General features: G+C 57.8%; 8 protein-coding genes across 8 annotated transcripts; 4 read left to right on the forward strand and 4 right to left on the reverse strand.

The window, feature by feature from the left end:
- Positions 1–948: 948 nt before the first annotated feature.
- Positions 949–3,191, forward strand: B0H64DRAFT_402365 (Tubulin/FtsZ, GTPase domain-containing protein). Its single transcript, XM_062804225.1, has 6 exons — positions 949–1,045; positions 1,103–1,143; positions 1,234–1,400; positions 1,456–1,638; positions 1,695–2,450; positions 2,507–3,191. Exons 1-6 carry the CDS (start codon positions 1,038–1,040, stop codon positions 2,735–2,737), a joined length of 1,386 nt encoding a protein of 461 aa, XP_062658521.1. The 5' UTR covers positions 949–1,037; the 3' UTR covers positions 2,738–3,191.
- Positions 3,192–3,222: 31 nt separating this feature from the next.
- B0H64DRAFT_402367 (uncharacterized protein) lies at positions 3,223–4,260 on the reverse strand. Its single transcript, XM_062804226.1, has 3 exons — positions 4,100–4,260; positions 3,812–3,989; positions 3,223–3,707 (listed from the first exon to the last, which is right to left on the reverse strand). The coding sequence occupies exons 1-3, from the start codon at positions 4,140–4,142 to the stop codon at positions 3,257–3,259; spliced, it is 672 nt and encodes a 223-aa protein (XP_062658522.1). The 5' UTR covers positions 4,143–4,260; the 3' UTR covers positions 3,223–3,256.
- Positions 4,261–4,520: 260 nt separating this feature from the next.
- Positions 4,521–7,053, reverse strand: B0H64DRAFT_200216 (Mpp10 protein-domain-containing protein). Its single transcript, XM_062799240.1, has one exon. It carries the CDS (start codon positions 6,809–6,811, stop codon positions 4,556–4,558), a length of 2,256 nt encoding a protein of 751 aa, XP_062658523.1. The 5' UTR covers positions 6,812–7,053; the 3' UTR covers positions 4,521–4,555.
- Positions 7,054–9,193: 2,140 nt separating this feature from the next.
- On the forward strand, positions 9,194–10,401 carry B0H64DRAFT_200282 (uncharacterized protein). The gene has a single exon (XM_062799242.1). It carries the CDS (start codon positions 9,327–9,329, stop codon positions 10,032–10,034), a length of 708 nt encoding a protein of 235 aa, XP_062658524.1. The 5' UTR covers positions 9,194–9,326; the 3' UTR covers positions 10,035–10,401.
- On the forward strand, positions 9,900–11,802 carry B0H64DRAFT_200266 (uncharacterized protein). The gene is made up of 3 exons (XM_062799241.1): positions 9,900–10,092; positions 10,173–10,373; positions 10,432–11,802. Exons 1-3 carry the CDS (start codon positions 10,041–10,043, stop codon positions 11,673–11,675), a joined length of 1,497 nt encoding a protein of 498 aa, XP_062658525.1. The 5' UTR covers positions 9,900–10,040; the 3' UTR covers positions 11,676–11,802.
- Positions 11,803–12,334: 532 nt separating this feature from the next.
- B0H64DRAFT_444037 (2-nitropropane dioxygenase) lies at positions 12,335–13,824 on the forward strand (the record flags this gene model as incomplete). Its single annotated transcript, XM_062806751.1, has 7 exons — positions 12,335–12,467; positions 12,521–12,562; positions 12,660–13,178; positions 13,252–13,280; positions 13,348–13,433; positions 13,490–13,666; positions 13,716–13,824. 7 exons carry the CDS (start codon positions 12,335–12,337, stop codon positions 13,822–13,824), a joined length of 1,095 nt encoding a protein of 364 aa, XP_062658526.1.
- Positions 13,825–13,908: 84 nt separating this feature from the next.
- Positions 13,909–15,384, reverse strand: B0H64DRAFT_362798 (amidohydrolase 3; the record flags this gene model as incomplete). The annotated part of the gene is made up of 2 exons (XM_062801776.1): positions 14,774–15,384; positions 13,909–14,723 (listed from the first exon to the last, which is right to left on the reverse strand). Exons 1-2 carry the CDS (start codon positions 15,240–15,242, stop codon positions 13,909–13,911), a joined length of 1,284 nt encoding a protein of 427 aa, XP_062658527.1. The 5' UTR covers positions 15,243–15,384.
- Positions 15,385–16,759: 1,375 nt separating this feature from the next.
- On the reverse strand, positions 16,760–19,924 carry B0H64DRAFT_200300 (uncharacterized protein). Its single transcript, XM_062799243.1, has 7 exons — positions 19,730–19,924; positions 19,591–19,613; positions 19,490–19,528; positions 19,324–19,429; positions 19,129–19,262; positions 17,038–19,051; positions 16,760–16,962 (listed from the first exon to the last, which is right to left on the reverse strand). Exons 1-7 carry the CDS (start codon positions 19,762–19,764, stop codon positions 16,863–16,865), a joined length of 2,451 nt encoding a protein of 816 aa, XP_062658528.1. The 5' UTR covers positions 19,765–19,924; the 3' UTR covers positions 16,760–16,862.
- Positions 19,925–19,986: the final 62 nt, after the last annotated feature.

Genomic DNA, 19,986 nt, shown 5'->3' on the forward strand with positions numbered 1-19,986 from the left:
GTCGGTAGAAGGCGTGGGGTGGTGCCTCTAGGAAATGTGTTTTGTCTCTCGAGACAGTCGGGTCGGGCTTGAAGGTGGTCGGTGGGCGGCACTCGATCGGACGATGGTATCGACGGCATACGGCTTTCGTCCCCCCTGTTTAAACTTGGGATTTATTTTAAGCGCCGTTCGAGACTCGGAAAAACCGTCGGTGGGCTGACGGCGCATGCGACTGTCAGTCAGCGACTGATGGTTCGTTCTCTTGTTGCGCAAGTTGCCGGTTCAGGTGCATCGACCTGGTACTTGGAACAGGGGTCTGGCGCAAATCACAGCAATGACCGTGTAATTTAGATGCGTGGAGCCTTCTCTGAAGCAGCGACCCACAGCGTCGGCAACCGCCCCTCAAACCCCGGCACACGGGCCCCACGTTTCAAGTTGACCGCCGGTCACTGTCCTTCGTTTCCGTGTAATAACGATCCGTACAGATGTATACAATTGACTTTCAGTGATTTGGTAGTGTTCTTGACACCAACACTGAAAGAGGAGGAAAACAAGACAAGAGAACAGACAAGAACGAAGTAGCGGTGTAAAGGACTGAATGGATCCATTTGTACGGGTTTACATATATTCATCAGTCTTCCTTGTTTAATAATGTGATCTGTTGTTTTGGCTTTACAATTGATCGGCGCTGGATTCTTGGTCGAGTGAGAGGTCACAGTTCAAGTGAACTAATCGGGAACTCCACTACCTAAGGTACACTACTTTCTGACACCCAAATAGGGACACAGCAGAGAGCTCAAGATATCCATGCTATCTCATCAGCACGATGTGTAAAATAAAGAGAACAGAATTTGGGCAGATCAGTCAATGCACTGTGTAGCGAAGGGTTGACGGAGTCCCGTGATTCAAGTGCAGGTACAAGAGCAAGTGCAAGGGGGACGGACCCCTCTGTTGATTTGGCGGGGTCTAGAATTCGCGTCTCCATCGGCAAACGCGTCTGCATCGGAGCCCGACAAGCCCAGTAACCACTAAAAAGGTGTACCCCAGATGCCACCACCATGCCCAGGTACAGCAAAATATGCGCCTCGATTCGTTCAGGTCACGGCTTCTAACACGGGCACAGAGAGATAATCACAGTTCAGGCGGGCCAGTGCGGCAATAACAGTCAGTATTGCTCTTCTCCCAGCGCGTTGGGCGTTGCGCAGCGAGCCGAACACACACCCGATTGCACAAGGCTAACGTAGCGGTATAAAGTTGGCAGTCAGTTCTGGCAGCAGCTTTGCCAGGAACATGGCATCAACAAGGACGGGAACCTCGAGGACTTTGCGACCGAAGGCGGCGACCGCAAAGATGTCTTTTACTACCAAAGCGACGACACACGATACATCCCAAGGGCCATCCTCATCGACCTCGAGCCACGGGTACGTCATGCATCTCTAGCGAAATGCTAATGCGCCATACTAAGTCTCGTCTCAGGTAATTCACGGTATACAAACGGGTCAATATGGAAACATATACAACCCCGAGAACTTCTACATCGGCAAGGATGGTGTGGGAGCCGCCAACAACTGGGGCGATGGATACCAGACAGGGGAGTCGGTACATGAAGATATCATGGAGATGATTGACCGGGAAGCGGACGGTAGCGACTCGCTCGAGGTGAATATGCAACTGCAGAGACGCCGTACACACCACGCCTGCTGACCGATTCCCAGGGCTTCATGATGCTACACTCCATCGCCGGTGGTACCGGGTCCGGTCTAGGGTCGTTTCTCCTCGAAAGACTAAACGACCGTTTCCCCAAGAAGATTATACAAACATACTCGGTCTTCCCAAACACGAGTGCCGACGACGTGGTTGTGCACCCCTACAACAGCGTACTGACTATGAGACGGTTGACACAAAACGCCGACTCGGTCGTAGTCCTCGACAACGGAGCCCTCACACACATTGCCGCCGATAGGCTTCACCTCGACAAGGTATCCATCCAGCAGACGAACCAACTGGTGTCGACAGTCATGTCAGCCAGCACCACTACCCTCAGATATCCCGGGTACATGCACAACGACCTCGTCAGCATCCTCGCGTCGCTCATCCCCACACCACGATGCCATTTCCTAATGACCGCCTACACGCCCTTCACCAGCGACCAAGTTGAGCAGGCCAGGACTGTCCGCAAGACCACAGTGCTGGACGTCATGCGGCGGTTGTTGCAGCCCAAGAACCGCATGGTGTCGACCGTTCCGGGGAAGAAGAGCTGCTACATCTCTATCCTCAATGTCATCCAGGGCGAGGTGGACCCGACGGACGTACACAAGAGCTTGCTTCGTATCCGGGAGCGTCGTCTAGCCACATTCATCCCATGGGGCCCGGCAAGCATTCAGGTGGCGCTGACCAAGCGAAGCCCATACATCCCCATGGCACACCGAGTGAGCGGGCTAATGCTTGCCAACCATACCAGCATTGCCACGGTAGGTTCCCCGGCACCGATCACCCGTCTTACCACGTTACTAACTCGTCCGTCTAGCTTTTCAAGAGGGTACTCAGACAATACGATGGCATGCGGAAACGGAACGCCTTCCTAGAATCGTACAAGAAGACTGCTCCATTCTCGGACAATCTCAGCGAGTTTGACGAGTCGAGGGAGGTGGTGGCGGACCTCGTAGCCGAGTATGAGGCGGCCGAAGATGCCAATTATCTAAACCCAGACCTAGGGGAACAGGCAACGTCGGCGGAAACTGACAAACGGATGGGATGAGAAACTATCAAAGGGGCGGCGATGCCGTTGGGTAACGGCTACGATTTTGTTAGGCTTGGCCCTGGACGGTGATTACCTATCCAGAGGTACTGGGATGAATGTCATGGCCGCGGCGTTCAGGAGCACGAGGTGGCTGGGGATCGCCTGCATATATAACCAGATTGTGTTGTTATTCATCAGGCGTATCTTGACCACAATGGGAACCATCTTTTTTTAGGGGCAGCAGGGAATTGAACACGCCATGTGAGTGTCAAGCAACGAGCATACTGTACGGCTCAAATCCATTCCGCTCGGGTAATGCTCAGGCAATTCTAGTCCATATGTACAGAGCTAGCACCCCAGGGCAACAAATGGAAAGATGTCTGGCAAGATGGAGACAGACCTCTGCCACCTATTCCCTAATCCCAAGGCTCTACTTTCCCCAAAGCCTATTCGAGGCCATAGTATCCCCCCCCCCCCCCCTTCCACCACAAACCCCCATAACAGCCCCCACCCTCCTCCATGCACCAAGCCGCCAGCCTACTTGCGATACCACATCCTCGTGATCTTGGTATTCCGCATCTTCCTCTGCAGCTGGAAGATGCCGTACATCAGGGCCTCGCTGGTGGGGGGGCAGCCGGGCACGTAGACGTCGACGGGGACGATGCGGTCGCAGCCGCGGACGACGCTGTAGCTGTAGTGGTAGTAGCCGCCGCCGTTGGCGCAGCTGCCCATGCTGATGACCCAGCGCGGGTCGGGCATCTGGTCGTAGACCTGCCGCAGCGCCGGCGCCATCTTGTTGGTCAGCGTGCCCGCCACGATCATCACGTCCGACTGCCGCGGCGAGGCGCGGAAGATGATGCCCAGCCGGTCCTGATCGTACCGCGGCGCCGACAGGTGCATCATCTCCACCGCGCAGCACGCCAGCCCGAAGGTCATGGGCCACAGCGACGACTGCCGCGCCCAGTTGGTCATGATGTCGAGGGTTGTGCTAGCGGGGGGGAAGAGACAGCGTATGTTAGCGGGGTGGCCGTGCATCGAGTTGAAGGCAGGCATGGGCCATGCCATCGGCCAACAGGGTGGGAGAATGCGTACAGCGCGTATTGCACCAGCCCTTTGGTGCCCTCCTGGCTGGGGAGCGGGACTTCCTTGCGTTCGGGCTTCGCGAGGCCGTACCCGGCGTGGGGCTGGACGGCACTCGCGGCATCTTTGCGGGAGGAGGTCGAGAGGGCGGCGGCGGCGCGGAAGGGGACGAGTGAAGTGGTTGGCCTCGCTGTCAATTGGACCGAACTATTAGCTTCCAAGCTTCCAAGCTTCCAATCGAGGTGCATGGTACATGATTTTGAAATACAAGAAACCGCCGCGAATCGTGGGTAAACTAACCTCGCAGGGCCAACGAGGCGCCTGTCCTCGCAGAAGACAGCATTTTGTGATTTTGTGCCGAAGCGGGCTTGAAGGAGTGGAGAGATCCAAGTCGGCAGACGTTGCGAACAAAAGGGTCCTCCCCCACGTCAATCGAGCAGTCGGTCGTCGTTGCGTTGATATCCGATCGCTTTTCGCCGCAGGACACACGGGCCAAGTTGCTGAGCACAAATATCCCATTCATTATTGGCTGGGGGCGGGGAGCCGGGCCCACAGGTTCATCGCCATGATTTCCCGGGGTTTTGCCTCCTCAAAAAAGCTCCCACACAGTACGTCACCGTGTATCGGAACTACACAGTAAAAAGTAAAAACGTAACCGTTCCCTCGAGGCTCTTTTACACAGTCACGGTACAAGCACACACAGCAACGCAACTAAGTAAGGCGACTGAGAACAAAAATCTGTCTTGTGCAATTACATCACAGCTTAAACGCGCCGCTACTTTGCGGCCCCTTCTGCTCCACCACCTTCTTCCCGTCTAAGCCAACCACCTCTCCCTTGCGGTTGATGACCTTAACCCCACCCTTCTTCAAGTCACCCATCGTCTCGCGCTGCGCCTGAGCCTTCTTGCTCGTGGGTTTGCCCGCATCGGTGCCGCCGGCCTTGCGGATGCGCTCCTTGTCACGCCGGCGCCTCCGTAGCTTCTCCTCCCGACTCATCTCCTGCTTGGCTACCGGCAACCCGCTCTTGGCCACCACCTCACCCTTCTCGGCGGTGTCCCTGCCGGGGGCGTACACTTCCTGCGGCGCGATCATGCTCTCGCCGCCGGCCACGCCCTGGGCGGTTGTGGGCTGCGCATCCTCCATTGCGACCGTTGCGACATCAGCAACAACAGTAAGGGTCGGCGCGGCAGGCTTGGGCTTGTAGTGCCAGCTGCTGAGCGCGTCGAGCTTGGCGCTAACCTCCTTCCACATGTTCTTGATCTCCTCCTCATCACGGCGCAGCTTCTCATCAGCCTGGCTGACGTAGGCGTCGGGGTTCGCCTTCTTGACGTGCTCCTCCTCGTAGATCTCGGCCAGGCTCTGCTTGCCCTTGGTATCATCCACGTCAACAAGGCCGCGGCGCGCGTCGCTTGGGTTACCGAGCGTGTCCGGGCGTCTGCGGAGCACCTCGTCGAACTCTTGGGCGAGGATACGGCGCTTGATGAGCTCCTCGATGGATTCGGAAACCTCTTCGGTAATGACGGGGACTGGCTTGCCGACATGCTCGAAGTCCATGTCCTCCTCCAAGAGAGAGTTGACCGGCCGGTCGACGGCAGTGGCTTCACCGGAAAGTGTCCAGGCCCGCTTGGCAACGAGTTCGCCTTCGAGCTTCCTTATTTCCGCCGCCACCTTGGCTTGCCTCCGTTCGTGAGCCGAGCGGCGTGACCTAGGGTCACCAGCCGAGACATCAGAGAGCGCATCCTCGGAATCGGACCTCTCGGACAGATCGTCAAAGAGATCGCGACGGACGTCGTTCTCGGCCCGGTCGACATCGGCTTCGCCCGGTCTTGACGGCTCGGGGAAGGTCTGGCGCTTTTTAAAGCTGCCGGGCTTCTTCTTCCTCCTCGGCGGGGCAAAGAAGTCTTTGTAGTAGATATCGTTGGCGGTGAGGTCGAGACCCATGTCGTTGAGATCATCGTCCAGGTTTCCCCCGTCATCCTCGTCGCTTGCATCGTCCAGACCTTCTAGGTCCTTCTTGCTCAGCGCGGGCTCTGCCTCATCCTCTTCCTCATCCTCATCCATCTCCAGCTCCGACTCATCATCTCCGTCCACACTCTCCCCCTTCTTGCGGGGCTTCTTTGCCGAAAACGGATCCCCATGCCAATCGACCGACTCGTCGTCACTGAAGTGATCCGTGTTCGGGTCCGCGCGTGCGTCTTGATCCTCGAACCATTGTGTTTGCTTGTTGAAGTCGTCTATCGAGAAGAAACCGTCGTTGAGTCCATTTGGGTCCTCGACAAGCTCTTCTTCGGGCTCATCGTCGTAGTCGTCATCCGCCCCTTCTTCCTCCTCTTCCTCCTCATCCTCAACATCTACCACCTCTTCGTCGACACCCTCTTCCTCTTCATCCTCCTCAGCCTCCATGTCGAACATTTCCTCGTCCTCATCACCCTGGCTTGTGCCGTCGTCGTCCGACTCCTCAGTGTCGCCATCGCTGGCAGACTCATCTTCTCCAGAGCCCACTTCAAAGCCGTCCTCGCCGAATTCGATAGCCGTGTTGTCCTCAGCGTTCTCTCCCGAACGCTGCACGACCTCGTCATTCTCCTCGAGTTCCTCGAGGACCTGGGTGGACTCCTGGAGGGCGCTGCTGATGATCTTTTTGGCTTGCTGCCACACCTGGCCCGTCTCGAAACCGTCAACGTGGAGTTTCCTGATTTTCAAGACTGCGATCTTGTCCTGGTTGCCATCTCGCTTCCGCTTCTTGCCCGCATCCCGTAACCTCTGCTGCTGCTGATCCGCGACCTGCCCGGCCAGCACATCGAGGGTCTCTTTCGCTAGCTGGAGGGACCCTGTTGGGAGCAGAGGCGACGGCTGAAGGAAGGCGTGTCGGTTAGAGGGGAAGGTCGAGTCGAGAAAGACCGTGGTGGCCGAGCCGCTCTCGGATTGAACGACGGATTGCGCCATGGCTGGGGCGTGTGAAAGGGTGTGTGATGTCGAAGTGAGCGAGGATGTTGTACTACTCGCGCCCGCCATCCTTCTGTTTTCTGAGCACAGACACCCAACACCAACACAGATGAACACAGACTGATGAACCCAGTCGGGTGCCAGTGTTGCATACACACGACGGATTTTTGCGCCGTCTGTCTGCCAAAAAAATTCGGGCGGTTCGACCTCTGCCCCACCTCGACTAGAAATAATGGCCAATGAACACGCGTGTTTGAAAGCGGTGGGAGAGATGTGGGGCAGGCACAGTTTCCCGGCCCCGCACAACGCCGCCCGTGTTCTTGGCTGGCAGAACTCGGTCGCAAAATCGCCAAATCGTCATCGTTGGTTGACTTACGGCGCGTCTTCGTCGGCATTCATTATGGCTTCAGTACTTCGTACTGTGCCATCCTCCATTCTATCCATGGCCGGGCTGCACAACGTGAACAAATACAGGTATTGTACATCGAAGCAGTCACACAGTGCGGTACGGCTAACAACTCACAAAAGCGAAGTCCCGTCCCGTTCTTGTTTTCAACTACCGAGACAACATTTGAGTGAATCGACCGAAAGTGAGAATAATTGCACGGCTGTTGCAATTGAACGGCAGGATTCGTTTTCGATGCCACCGATGGTGGATATCCCCACCTTTTGTGAATTTGGAACAACCTGAGTGTTCCGGTCGTGATCAAGGCTCTGTTTCACATGGCCCCGGCAGTACCCGCCTCCAAACTTCCACCGATAACTCCTTCGTACCGACAAACCATGGCATCGATCAAACATCCGCCCCATGGGGAAGGGCCGACACAAAAAGAAATACATCCCCATTCGCCGCTTCAGGCATTCGTCTATCGGAGCCACGACACAAGACGCTTCCGCCCATCGCCAACATCCTAGCATTCAGTCAAGACAGCCGGTCAGGAACCCTGGCATCTCATGGGCCGACTGCGCAGTTGGCAGCCTAGGCCCCTGAATGCGGGATCGGGCTCTCGAGTCGTCAACGGGATCTGGAACCTCCAACTTGAGTCGATGCTGCGGAACAGCGGAGAAGGTTGCGAAAAGGCATTTGCTTGATTGGCGCAATGCCCAGACCTGCGGCTGAGGATGGTTACATTCCTGTCGCAGTGGTGCGTCTTCCGTCACACACGGCAACGGCGGTTGCCCGTTCCGCACGCACGCACCTTTCGCCAGCGGAACCGGTGAGCGGTCTGCGGAAGCTCGGGGAGTTGATCACGCGAGGGCCTGCCTTTTCGAAGAGACATGGTTCTTGCGTGTCTCAGCCAGGAGCTGCGTGGCAACCACGGCCGGGGCAACCATCGTTAACCGCCCCCTCCGGGCGACGTGAGCTGCGAAAATATTCGGCAGCCGGGGTAAGGAGCGTTTCTGGCCTCAACCCTCATCGACTTTTTACTCTTTGGGTCGATTGTGGTCCCGTCTTGGCCCGTCGAGACCGCATTGTCGACATTGGGACTGGTAACAATGCACACGTCACTAACATCCTGACGCGGCCCAGAGCAAGCAAGTCCTTGGGCAAGATCATCGGGACAAGCTTGAGGTCAGGAGCTTGGCTTGACACACGCGAGCACCTGCCTTCAGGGTCCAAACAGCCCCTGCTGCCCCACGCCCACGCCTGGCCGCCGGGGCTTGGCATCGGCCCTATCAGTTCAAGAATCGGGTCGCATCGCGTGCCCATCTGGTGGCGGGAACCCTGATCACCTAAGACCGGCGTGCAACCAACCATAACCGTGAGACCAGAAGAATCTTTATCGGGGTCGAGCCAGCAACATGGACGAGCCTGAGAGGAGTTTCATTGCGTTGAGCTCGCAAAGGAGTTGCCGGCGCCCGCACCGGTGAACATTATTAATCTGCCCGCGATCCGGGAAACGAGGGCATTCCCTGTCTCCGGTAGCATCGTCACCGATCAAAGGTGAGCTTGCAAGGGTTTCGGATACCTCAACCGCAGAGACGCCATGCAGCCTGCATGCAATCCAAGAACTAGTGTTGTTGGTGCTGCCTCTTCGGCCTCGGGTAATAAGAGCCCTTCTTGTTCCATTCGATTCGAGTTCTTCCGCGCTTTGCTCCCAGCACCGGCATCAATGTAACGGTCGTGGGGACGGTTGGTAGCCAGTCAAAACGGTCTCTTAGCCCACGTGCGTGCGAGAGCACACGACGTCCACCTTGAAGGTCAACGACCGTTTCATCAATGACGGCCAAAGCGGGCGGATAAACAAGTTCACCAAGGCACGGCGGGGAAGATTAACAGGGCCCTCGGCCGAACGTTGACGATCTCGAGATAAACGGCCCCTCTTTCGCAAGCGTTGGTAACGAACCACTCTTGCAGGCCAGGGTGCACCACAGAGAGCTCGCAATCCGCTCCAGCCCTCGACATTGGTCACGCAACATCGCTCCAGAGAGAACTGGCTCAAGTGTCGCCAGAGTGGCAAAACGTGATGCGCCAATGCAAGGACCACGGCGGACAGCACATGGTCAGTTTTGATTATGTACAAACAGTGCAGCCGGCGCCAATTTGTACTTTGAGGCCCGTTTCTTCCGCCGCAGTCGACCTATGAGAGCACCAAATGAACCGGAAAGCTCCCGAGTGCCGAAGCGACCCTCCAGCAGCCCATCCGGCGGCGATGGGGGCTGTCTTTTCAAGCTTTCACGCAATGCAACATCTCAGATGGACCATTCAGAAACCGGCACCGGTCTCGCAGCCGGCTGCTTGGGGCAGGTGCGAGGGCCTGGCGCAGACGGGTGGACCATATCTGTCTCCGTGGCGGGGTCAATGACGGAGCAGGGATCCGGATGCACCAAACCCCTTGCCCCGAAAGGCCCCCCCTGCTCAGCTGCTCTCTCTGTCTGTTTGCAGCGATCGTCCGGAACCCGCATGTGCCTGCCCAGACCCAAGCGAGCCAAGCCAGTGACGCTCCAAGAAACGCATGCCCCACCAGGCCAGTGCGGGCCGTTTTGTATACCAATTTCCTCGACACAGTATGAAAGCAATACCTTCTTCCTGCCCATGGTTGGTTTCACGTACTATTTTATAAGCACGACACAGCCACTTGACATTTCTCTTCTTTGCATTCCGTCTCTGTTTTTTTTATCGCAGGGAAACCCGCATCACATATTAGAGACCAGTAAAATTCCACTCCCGTCTTGCGTAGGAATTCCAATTGAATTCAAAAGAGCATTTGGTTGCCTGCCGCCGTCGCCCATAGCATTCCCCCACCAACCGCCACCCGCGTCGTCACCAAGCCATTGCGCAACGGGGTGAGCAGGAATGAAATACGGAGAGCAGTTCGAAAAGGAATCTGTGCCACAATGGAGCCTTCGTATGTCCATGCCCCGGGAATAAATGCCCTGTAGATGGTGTGGGAAAGTCGTCGCTAACGTCAATACACCCGTATTCCAGATAACATCGACTACAATTCGCTGAAGCATCACATCAAGGTGCACACGACCCGGGACCAAGCCACGGCAATAGCGATACCGGGCCGCCCAAATACGGCTCTTCATAAGTTTGAAGACGACTTCTACTCGGAGCTATGTCGACAACACGACCGGGTGGAGCTGTTTGTTTCGAGCAAGGCCGATGAGATCGCAAGGCGGCTGCGTATGTGCCTAACCCATTGACGTTTTCGGGTTGTCATTTGACTAACGCCACATCTCAGAGCACCTTTCGAGCCGACTACACCGATTAATTCTACGATGCGCAACCTCAGGGCGGGACCGCATGTCCCTGAAACGGCGGCAGCGGTTCGCCAAATACGAGCAGATACTACTACAATGCGGCGACGACATCAAGTCTCTCCAGCGCTTCGTCAATGCCCAAGTGGTCGCCTTTCGCAAGATCCTTAAGAAGTATAAAAAATGGACGGGCTCGTCGACGCTGGGAGCCCGCTTTAAAGAGGGTATCCTATCACATCCCAAGAGCTTCACCAAGCGCGACTTCGGCCAGCTACAGTCACACCACGACGATCTGCTACAGACACTACATGCAGCATTACCCGCCGGCGGCATCGGCCTGCCAGAACCAGAACCCGAACTCTCGCGCCCGCCCACCGCGCAGCTCTCGCCGAGCGACACGATTGTCGCCCCCGAATCGCAAGGGTACTGGAACGAATACGAGTGCGGCAGCGAAGCAGGTGACTTCGACCGCAATGCAGACAACGATTACGCTATCTATGTCGACCCCGACCAGGACACCAGCTTCCCGGGTTTTAAGACTCTCGGGGTGTTCTTTTCCAAACCCATTACCAAGCTAACAGCCTGGATAACCTTCCACCCCGAATCCGATTACCCAACCACCGACCTCGAGCGTGGCCCCCTCCTTCCCACCCACACCACCGCCACCACCTACGGCTCGACCACCACCCCACCAGAACCAAGCTACTTCAACAGCCCCCACGGCGGAACCAACACCAACACCACCGACACGGACTTGGACGATGACCGGACGTCGTCCTCGCGGCAAGCGTCTAACCACCAAAGCCGTCGCGGCTCTGTCAACAGGGGCTACACATCGTCCTCGGACGATCAGATGTTCTTCCCGTCCGGCTACAGCACGCATTACGCGGCGCTGCCGAGCATAGAGGACCAGCGCGTGGTGCGGTACCGGGAGCGGGTGCTGCGGTGGGGGACGTGGGGGTGCTACGGGACCGCCTTCGTCCTGATGGGCATCGCGGCCGTGCTGATCGTGGCCGGGCGGCAGAAGATGAGGCTCGAGGTCGACGCGGGGGTCATCCTGGGGATCATGGCGAGTCTGGGGCTGGCGTGCGGCGGCCTGTGCATGACGAGCTCGCGGACCGATAAGCTGGGGCTGCTGGGGCGGATGGCTGTTTGGTCGGCGTTTGTGGTGGTTTGTGTGGCGGACGGCATATTGCTGGTGCTGCTGATGGGGAATGCGAGGATATGACGTGGAGGGGTCTAAGGGAACGGCTGGTCGGGATTGTTCGCATGGCGTCTATTCCGTTTCTTTCGTTTTTTTTTCATGGTTTTCTTTTTATCATTTTCTTTCTTTTTGCATACCTCACGACTCGACACGACACTCAGTGTGGAACCGAGCAAAGGGGGGACTTCACGAACGGATACCCAGACGGTTGCATGGTGCGGTAGACGGATCAAAGATGTAGGACGCAGGGGCATTCATTGGGCAGTATATAGGATAGGATGGTGGCACAGCGACCTAGCAATAGGAGCGTGGTGTACATACAAACAAAACAGTATGACGAACGCACTCAATTAGATGATGTGTTGGGTTACTACGGTTCTTGGAACTGGAAATATGGACTCGGACTTGCATACCGATCCTGCAGTTGTAGATGTACCAATTGCAGATTCGCCGTGACGTTGCTGTGCCACATTGGTACGTTGATTGGGCGAGGTCTGCTGGGAAGGAATGTGTTCGTCTCCTCCTGCTGAGTAACAAGACTGTCGACGATGTCACTTCGACTTGTATGTAAGCCGCTTCTCCGCATCAGTCGGAGCATATCCGCTTCATCCCACCCTCACTTACACAGATGCACATTGACAAAACATCAATATCGTTTAAAGTCAACTGAACCCGCCGGAAAGATGGCACAAGAAACCCGTAGCAAACTCACCACCTGGTTCCCCCAGGCTCAACATCCCATCATCATCAGCGCCCCGATGCTGGGAACTTCCAACGGCACCCTCGCAGCAGAAGTCTCTAAAGCAGGGGGCATCGGTAAGTTTTCGTTTGCTGCATTCTCAGTTCCATGGCTGATATAAACAAAAAAGGAATCATCCCCGGCGGCTTCAACTTCCTCCCGGATTCCCACCGTACGTCATCCCCCTCTTGCCGCCCCTCCAACCCGTCAAGCGTCAACTCAACTTAAACTACCTATGTAAACTAACCAACCAACCAACCCCCCTCCAGAACTCCCCGCCCTCGCCAAAGAACTAACCACCGCCCGCACCCTCCTCAACCTCCCACCCCCCTCCCCGGAGTCACCCACCTCCACCCTCCCCCTCAGCGTCGGCGTCGGCTTCATCCTCTGCCACGCCTCCTTCGCCCCCCACTTCCTAACCACCGCCCTCCCCCTCCTCCGCACCCACCGGCCCACCGCCATCTGGCTGTTCGCCCCGCTCCCCGCCGACATCGCCTCAGGCGCCGTGCGCCGTGTCGTGGCGGCGCTGCGCGCCGAGGGGTTTGTGGTGTTCTTCCAGGTCGGCACGGTGGCGGCGGCGCGCCAGGCGGTTGAGGATGGGGCGGATGTGCTGGTGGTGCAGGGGGCGGATGCGGGGGGGCATCAGTTTGTTGGGGGGGCCGGGGTGGTGAGTTTGGTGCCGGAGGTGGGGGATTTGGTGGCGGGGGAGTTTGGGGGGAGGGGGGTTGGGATTGTGGCTGCGGGGGGGGTGGTGGATGGGAGGGGGGTTGCGGCGGCGTTGGCGCTGGGTGAGTTATGCGTTATTCCTTGGGGGTGGGTGGGTGTGTGTTTTAAGGGTGGGATGCTGATGATGGTGGATAGGGGCTGAGGCGGTGGTGATGGGTACGAGGGTAGGTTTCTGTCGGTTTGGTGTTTTGGTTTGTTGGTGGAGGGCGGTGGCTGACTTGACTTGCATAGTTCGTCGCTGCCGAAGAGGCATGGACGCCCGAGTTCCGCAAGAAGCTCATCCTTGAGACGACTGACGGCGGGCCGTCGACGGTTAAGTAGGTTACCCGAGTTCGCAGGTTCTGCCTCTGGCTAGGTAGCTGACACTGCATAGGACACCGGTCCTCGACGACATCCAGAGCACAGCGATCTGGCCCGACGTCTACGATGGCAGAGGCCTGATCGGAAAATCCTGGCAGGACCATGTGGCCGGCATGCCGCTGGAGGAGAACATACGGCTGTTTAAGGAGGCGGACGGCGCCGGAGATACATCTCGGAAGATCACCTGGGTGTGCGTACCCCTGAGCGTCACTATTGAGTATGTTGCTAACACTTCCCAGGGGCACCGGAGTTGGTTTGGTCAGAGAGATTCGGCCCGCGGGAGAGATCGTGAAGGAGGCGAGGGAAAACGCCTTGAGGAGGATCCAAAGACTACAGGCTGCGATCTAACGTGCCTTGAAAATCTTAGATTGGAAATGCAACATCTATCCGTGATTTTTATAACTCCGGCCGCTTCAAAATTCTATCTACCATCTATAGATCCTCCCTCTCCTCCCCTGCCTCCGGCTCCCTCGCATACACCCTCTTCCCCCCAACCCACGTCTCCCTCACCTTCAAACCCCTCAACTCCTCCTTTCCAACATCCGCAATATCCTCATCGAGCACAATCCAGTCCGCAAACGCGCCCTCCCGAATCACCCCGGCCTTCCCATCCAGAAACGCCCCCCTAGCCACGCTCCTCGTGAACCCGTCCAGCGCCTGCTCCACCGTCAAGGCCTCCTCTACATGCCACCCCTGCTCATACCCGGGCGGCCCCGTCCCCGTGTGCGGGCTCTTTCTCGTCACGGCGGCGTAGATGCCCTCGAAGGGGTTGGGCGGCTCGACGGGGAAGTCGCTGCCGAGGATGGGGTGGGCGTCCAGCAGCGAGCGCATGCGGTAGGCCTCGGTGCGGGTGCGCTCGTCGCCCAGGCGCAGCGCGGCGTAGGCCATGTCCGAGGTGGCGTGGGTGGGCTGGATGGAGGGGATGATGCCGAGGTCGTGCATGCGTTTCTGGTCGGCCGGGTGGATGATCTGCGAGTGCTCGATGCGGAAGCGGTGGCGGGCCTGGCAGGCGGATAGGTCTTGGTGGTCTTCGGGGCAGAGGTCTCGCAGGGAGGCTTCCAGGGCGTCGATGGCGAGGCGGTTGGCGAGGTCGCCGATGGCGTGGATGTTGACTTGGAAGCCGGCGGCGGACCAGGACCGGGCGAGCGAGGTGAGCGTGGAAGCGTTGACGAGCAGCGAGCCTGATGTGTCCGGCCGGTCCGAGTAGGGCTCGATCATAGCGCTGCCCCAACTTCCGAGGGCGCCGTCTGTTGGGATTAGCAACTGAGGGGAGTGAAAAGGGGTTGGTTACTCTTACCCGCAAACAGCTTCACACTCCTGACCGAGAGCATACCATCGGGATGATCCACCTTGACCGCCTCGTCAGGGCAGAAGGTGTTTCTCTCGGGGCACTCCAGCATGGAATACACCCTGAGCGTCCAGTCCTCGGTCCGGCTCATCTCATCATACATGGCGATGTCCACCGGCATCGAGCCCGCATCATGCATGCCGACCAGGCCAACCTTGTGTAGCTCCTTCATGGCCGACGCCACAAACGCCATTTTCCGCTCCTTGCTTGGTTTGGGCCACAACGACATGACCAAATCCATGGCATTGTCGCAGAAGACACCCATCCCGGGGTCCCTCACAATCTCACCCCCGGGCACCTCCTCGGGCAGATCATCCGGCAACAAGTCCAGCACCGCCTTGGACACCCACGTGCAATGCACATCGACCCGGTCGAGCATGATGTACTTGCCCCTCAGCAACTCATCCTCCTCCAGCATATCCTATCACCCACAGAGTTAGCAGCCCGTTTTCACCGCAGCCAAGATGGAGATCGAGAAACCCAAAAACAAAACAAAACAAAGCACCCACCGCAAAAGGCATCCCCCCCATTGTCATCTGATCCCACCCAATCCCCCTCACCCACTCCCCCTTGCCCCCCACCCCCGGATTCCGCTCCAAATACGCCCTCAACCGCCGCCTCACCTCCTCAGGCGACGCCGCCCCAAACAAATCCGCCGAGTGCAGGAACTCGCCGTACTGAATCAAATGCCCATGGCCATCCCACAACCCAGGGAGCACATACCCCGGCCTAACCTCCACTCCCTCACCACCCTCACCACCACCCTCCCCAGACGCCTCAACCGACGACGAAAACACGCGTGAGAACCGCCCGTCGGGCGAGACATCAAAACAATCCGGCCTCACCCCACTCGCATCACCACCACCACCACCACCACCACCCCCACTCCCACCCAAACCAGCAGCAGAAGCACGAACAGATTGATAGCAGTAGGTCTTCACAGCATCGTCACTATGGGTTAGTGGAGGAGGGGCAGCCTGGCTGAAGATACCGCCGCCGCTGCCCTGGGGCAGGAGGTGAGGCTGCAGGGCCAGGACGGCAGCGACGCCGCCTGCGAGGAGGGAGAGGCGGAGGGGCCAGTTTGTGGTGGGCGTGGGCGAGGACGCCGACGCCGGGGGTTGGGGGGTGGGTGGTGGCATTTGGGGCCTTTTGTTTTTGTTTTTTTTTCTATGTTGATTTCTTTTGGGGGGTTGGTTCTGGTTGGGTCGGGGGGGGGGTTGTATTGGGGTTCGGACTGGTTGTGTTAAGGATATGGATGGTACGGATGGAATGGGAATGCTGGTTTGGTGGTTTTGACTTTTTGATTAGTTATGTAGTGTATATGCAAAAGATGAAAAGCAACAAGCGGTCACCTCAAAAGAGAAGAGATCCACGCCGGTCCCGGCTCCGGAAGCCCGATTCGCGGGCCGGGAGGCGCCTATCTAATCGGGACGGGCGGGAATCGGGAGCGAGTCAGGGGTATCCGCTGTCGTGGAACCATCCGATGCGGTGGGCTTACTGCGTAACCGCCGAAGGACCCCTTCGCCACCCACGCGCATCTTGTCAAAGAGGTCCTTGAAATTCGGTCAAGAAGGGCGCCCGGCTTGCTATCGTACTTCCGTCATTGCTGCTACCCTAGTTATATAAAAAAACAGTCACGCAACCGACTCCTCCACCCCCCGTGCCAGCCTTCAAGAGAATGTATTCAACACAACCGCTGCGTTGCTTCCGTCCCAGCAACGCGGCACTCGGGACCGGGAACCCACCACGTTGCGTGCTCCAGCGCATCCTCGTATCGAAGACACGTGGCAGACTGGCGCCGAACAAAGCCCGTCATCCATCCATCCACCCATCCATCTATGTACAGCGTTGCTCGGAAGAAGGAAGATCCCGTTCACACAGACAGAACGAACGATGATGGTACGGTACCAGGGAGGGACGTAATAGTAAACCGAGTAAAAAAAAAGCACCACGGCCGACGCAACACCATCAAAAGATGCAAAACACTAGGGGTGCCCGTGGGAAGGTACCGTATCCATAACCAGCTCGCTCCGTAGTTTTACTCCTGCCCGAAACCCATCGTCTCCTCTACCGCCATCGTCAGCTTGCCTTGCAGCATGTCCAGATTCTTATATGGAGGAAGATCCAGGCGGTTGAAGCTGGATATAGCGTTAGCGAATACGTCCTCATGCAAGCCAAAAGAATGAAGATTGGAAATGAATAGCAAAACTCACCATGTATGCGCCTTGGGCAGATTGTTGACCTCACCCGCCTTCTCGATGGTGAATCGCCTCGGTCCGTCACTACCCTGCAGATCCTTGAACCCGTTGACAGGGATACGAGACGTGCCCGTCGTGAACTGCAACAACCGCGACTTCTGCTCACCATCCCACGACCGCACCGTCTGCCAGAAGAACTGGATGACCTCGTCCGACTCGGTGTAGCCCCGGTAGTCGGTGTGCTTCTTCCAGTCGTCCACGTCGATCTCGGCGATACCGCCGATCAGCAGCTCGAGCTCGCGCTCGTCAAACACGTTGATGAGGTCTTGCGGGATCAGGTCCTGGAAGCCCTCTTTGAACGCTTCAAACTGCTCGGCGATCCGCTTCTGGATGCGCCACTTGACCATCAGGTCGACGTACTCCTTCTTGTTGTCGTTGGTCACGTCGATGTTGCGCCCGTTCGGAATCAGGTCCTCGACCGTGATGACGCCGAACCGCTCGTCCTCGGTCGAGAAGGTCTGCTCGAGGACGCCCGTGATGTCGTTATCGAGCATCCACTGCAGCGATCGGTGGAAGTCGGCATCCACGCCCTCCATGTCGGCCAGCACCACGTTCTTGCTGAGCACCATCTTGTACAGCGCCCCGATGAAGAAGGCGTCGAGGAAGCGTCGGTGGAAGATGGCCAGGCCGACCACCCGCCCGATGAACTTGAAGTAATTGAGATGCTCCGGGTTGATACCCGAGTGAGGGTTGATCTGCAGCGTGTAGTTGTCGTGCGCCGAGTACTCGAAGAGGCAGTAGAAAGGGTTGAACATCTCGTGCGACAGCAAGAAGAAGAATTCTCTGGACAGACCACCGTAGTCCAGACCGTCCTCGCCATCGAACTTGATCATCAGCCGCTTCTTGAGATCGGTCGCCGACTGCCGCGAGATCTCGGCAAACGAATCCTCGAAAATGTGTGACCGCCTGACCTTAATGTGGCACTGTCCCGATAGGATGCGCATGGCCGGCTGCGACCGGAAGTAGATCAGCTTCCTGCGGAAGTCACGCTTGTACTGCGGCACATTCTGGTCGAGCGAGGACGGGAGTCGGGGATCGTCCCAGGTCGTCGTCTTGGTGTTATGGTCGACGAAGTAGACGCGTGCCGTGTTCGTCAACCGCATTTCCCACCCGCTGGGCAGGGGACCAAGCTGCGAGACCGGCTGCTGCTGGATACTGCCACTCGTGCTGCTCTGCCCGCCGTACATCCGGATGTACTGCTGGCGTCGCGGATCCACCCAAGTAGTCGTCCTGGTGTTGTGGTCAACAAAGTAGGACCTACCTTCGGGCGTCCACCTCTGTTCCCAGCCCGGGGGGAGCTCGCCTGTGCCCGCGGTCGTGGTCCCCGTGTGCATCATGGTGCTGGCGTTGGCAGCCTGGGTCGCCTGCTGTGCTTGCAGCGTGGGTGAGTTCGACCCCGTGCGGTCTTCAGGCAGCGTCCGGTTCTGATGCCTCTGCCGCTCGACTTGTGTGTTGGCTTCCGCCACGCGCGCCTCGGCCGCCCCTGAGCCCGTCGGCCTGGTCCAGCTCGTCGTTCTCGTGTTGTGATCGACGTAATAAGTCCTCCCGAGGTTGTCCTCCCGCCGCTCCCACCCAGCCGGTAGACGGCCCTGCGCGTCCTCGAACGGGCTGAGCGTGCTGCTCGCCTGCCGGGGGTGTGCCGAACCGTTCATAGGGGGCGGAGGCGCGGCGGTAGTTGATTGCGTCGATACTAGGCTCGCTGGGCGGTGGGGAATGGTCAATTGCGGGCCACCCAGTGTCGGTGTGCCGTTCGGGCCCGACATGGCTGATGTAGGTCGTTCAGAAGCACGGTCGCCGTTAGAGACAGTGGAAGTCTGCGGGCTCAGGAGGGAGGGCCGGCTCGATGATGCCGTAAGCGGTGGCGGCACGCGGGTGGGGGCCGACAGGTTGGTGGAGAGGTTAATGATGAGCTTTCCGTGTACCACAAGGTTATCAGTCGACTTCTTTAGGTCTCGCGTGAGCATCTGATCTACAAAGGGGTTGGCTTCGCGTTAGCTGGGACGAAAAGAAGCAGCGATCGAGCGGGAGAAGGGGTGTTTTCCATACCGTCAGATTCGGCGATCAGTTCAATAACATCTCCGATGCGAATATTGATGACACCAAGAAATCCTTGGTCCTTTTTCTTGAACTTCTTCTGGTCAAAGACCTGTACGGCAAGTATACCATCCTCGTTGACTTTGCTGTTGTCGAGGGTGAGCTCCATGTCCAGCACATCGTTCATCGAACAGGGGTGCCGCTTACAAGTCGAAGCTCTCATTCCAATACGGGTTCAATGTTCGCTTGGAAACCTGCGTCGTCTTCGTCTGCTCACCATTGATGGTGGCGACTGCGAACGGGTCGGGAAACCCTACGGTCGATATCAGCAACCGGAAGTCATCGGATTCACTGCTCAGGGAGTGTCACGTACTGAAGACATCTCGTTTGTATAAGCCATCGGCGGCGATGACTAAATAGTCGGGTTAGTGGAAAAGCTGTACTGTGGACTTCGATCGTGATGGGTTGGTTTACTTGTGACGCGCAGGTTCGGCTGGCTGTTGCACCAAGTCAAGTCAGTGAACATTCTTTTCATCCAAAACCAGCCCCGCCTCGGAAAACCAGCGACAGTGCAACCGAAGGGGTTGTTGGTGGTGGGGGAGTCGGGACATACGCTGGAAGCCCTGCATCCATCCGGCTGCTGCTCATGGTGACTCGAAGCGCAGGTCAGACCGAGCGAGTTGGCGCCGTGTTTCGCCCAGCAAGCCGGCGGTCAACCCGAGTATCGGCTGGTGCTAAACCGGGAGTCGGACGGGAGTTTGAGACGGGAGTCGGTGGGGGAAGCGACAGGCGCGATCGGTCGTCGTCGATGAAGGGTCGCGGGCGGACGCGCGGCGCTGAGAGAAAGGACGAAAAGGGGATAGCAGGCAC

Source organism: Chaetomium fimeti (assembly GCF_033439085.1).
Source record: "Chaetomium fimeti strain CBS 168.71 chromosome Unknown B0H64scaffold_5, whole genome shotgun sequence".
NCBI classification, from domain to species: Eukaryota; Fungi; Ascomycota; class Sordariomycetes; order Sordariales; family Chaetomiaceae; genus Chaetomium; species Chaetomium fimeti.

Coding starts and splice junctions, on each gene's coding strand:
- B0H64DRAFT_200216 (XM_062799240.1), bottom strand. CDS start 6,811: ATGGCGGGCGCGAGTAGTACAACATCCTCGCTCACTTCGACATCACAC.
- B0H64DRAFT_200266 (XM_062799241.1), top strand. CDS start 10,041: ATGAAATACGGAGAGCAGTTCGAAAAGGAATCTGTGCCACAATGGAGC. Junction 10,093..10,172: donor TGTGCCACAATGGAGCCTTC/GTATGTCCATGC, acceptor CCCGTATTCCAG/ATAACATCGACTACAATTCG. Junction 10,374..10,431: donor TGAGATCGCAAGGCGGCTGC/GTATGTGCCTAA, acceptor GCCACATCTCAG/AGCACCTTTCGAGCCGACTA.
- B0H64DRAFT_200282 (XM_062799242.1), top strand. CDS start 9,327: ATGAGAGCACCAAATGAACCGGAAAGCTCCCGAGTGCCGAAGCGACCC.
- B0H64DRAFT_402367 (XM_062804226.1), bottom strand. CDS start 4,142: ATGCTGTCTTCTGCGAGGACAGGCGCCTCGTTGGCCCTGCGAG. Junction 3,990..4,099: donor CGCCTCGTTGGCCCTGCGAG/GTTAGTTTACCC, acceptor TCCAATTGACAG/CGAGGCCAACCACTTCACTC. Junction 3,708..3,811: donor GGGCTGGTGCAATACGCGCT/GTACGCATTCTC, acceptor CCCCCCCGCTAG/CACAACCCTCGACATCATGA.
- B0H64DRAFT_200300 (XM_062799243.1), bottom strand. CDS start 19,764: ATGAGCAGCAGCCGGATGGATGCAGGGCTTCCAGC. Junction 19,263..19,323: donor TGGAATGAGAGCTTCGACTT/GTAAGCGGCACC, acceptor CCTCGACAACAG/CAAAGTCAACGAGGATGGTA. Junction 16,963..17,037: donor CTGCCCAAGGCGCATACATG/GTGAGTTTTGCT, acceptor CGCTATATCCAG/CTTCAACCGCCTGGATCTTC.
- B0H64DRAFT_402365 (XM_062804225.1), top strand. Junction 1,401..1,455: donor TCATCGACCTCGAGCCACGG/GTACGTCATGCA, acceptor GTCTCGTCTCAG/GTAATTCACGGTATACAAAC. Junction 1,639..1,694: donor ACGGTAGCGACTCGCTCGAG/GTGAATATGCAA, acceptor ACCGATTCCCAG/GGCTTCATGATGCTACACTC.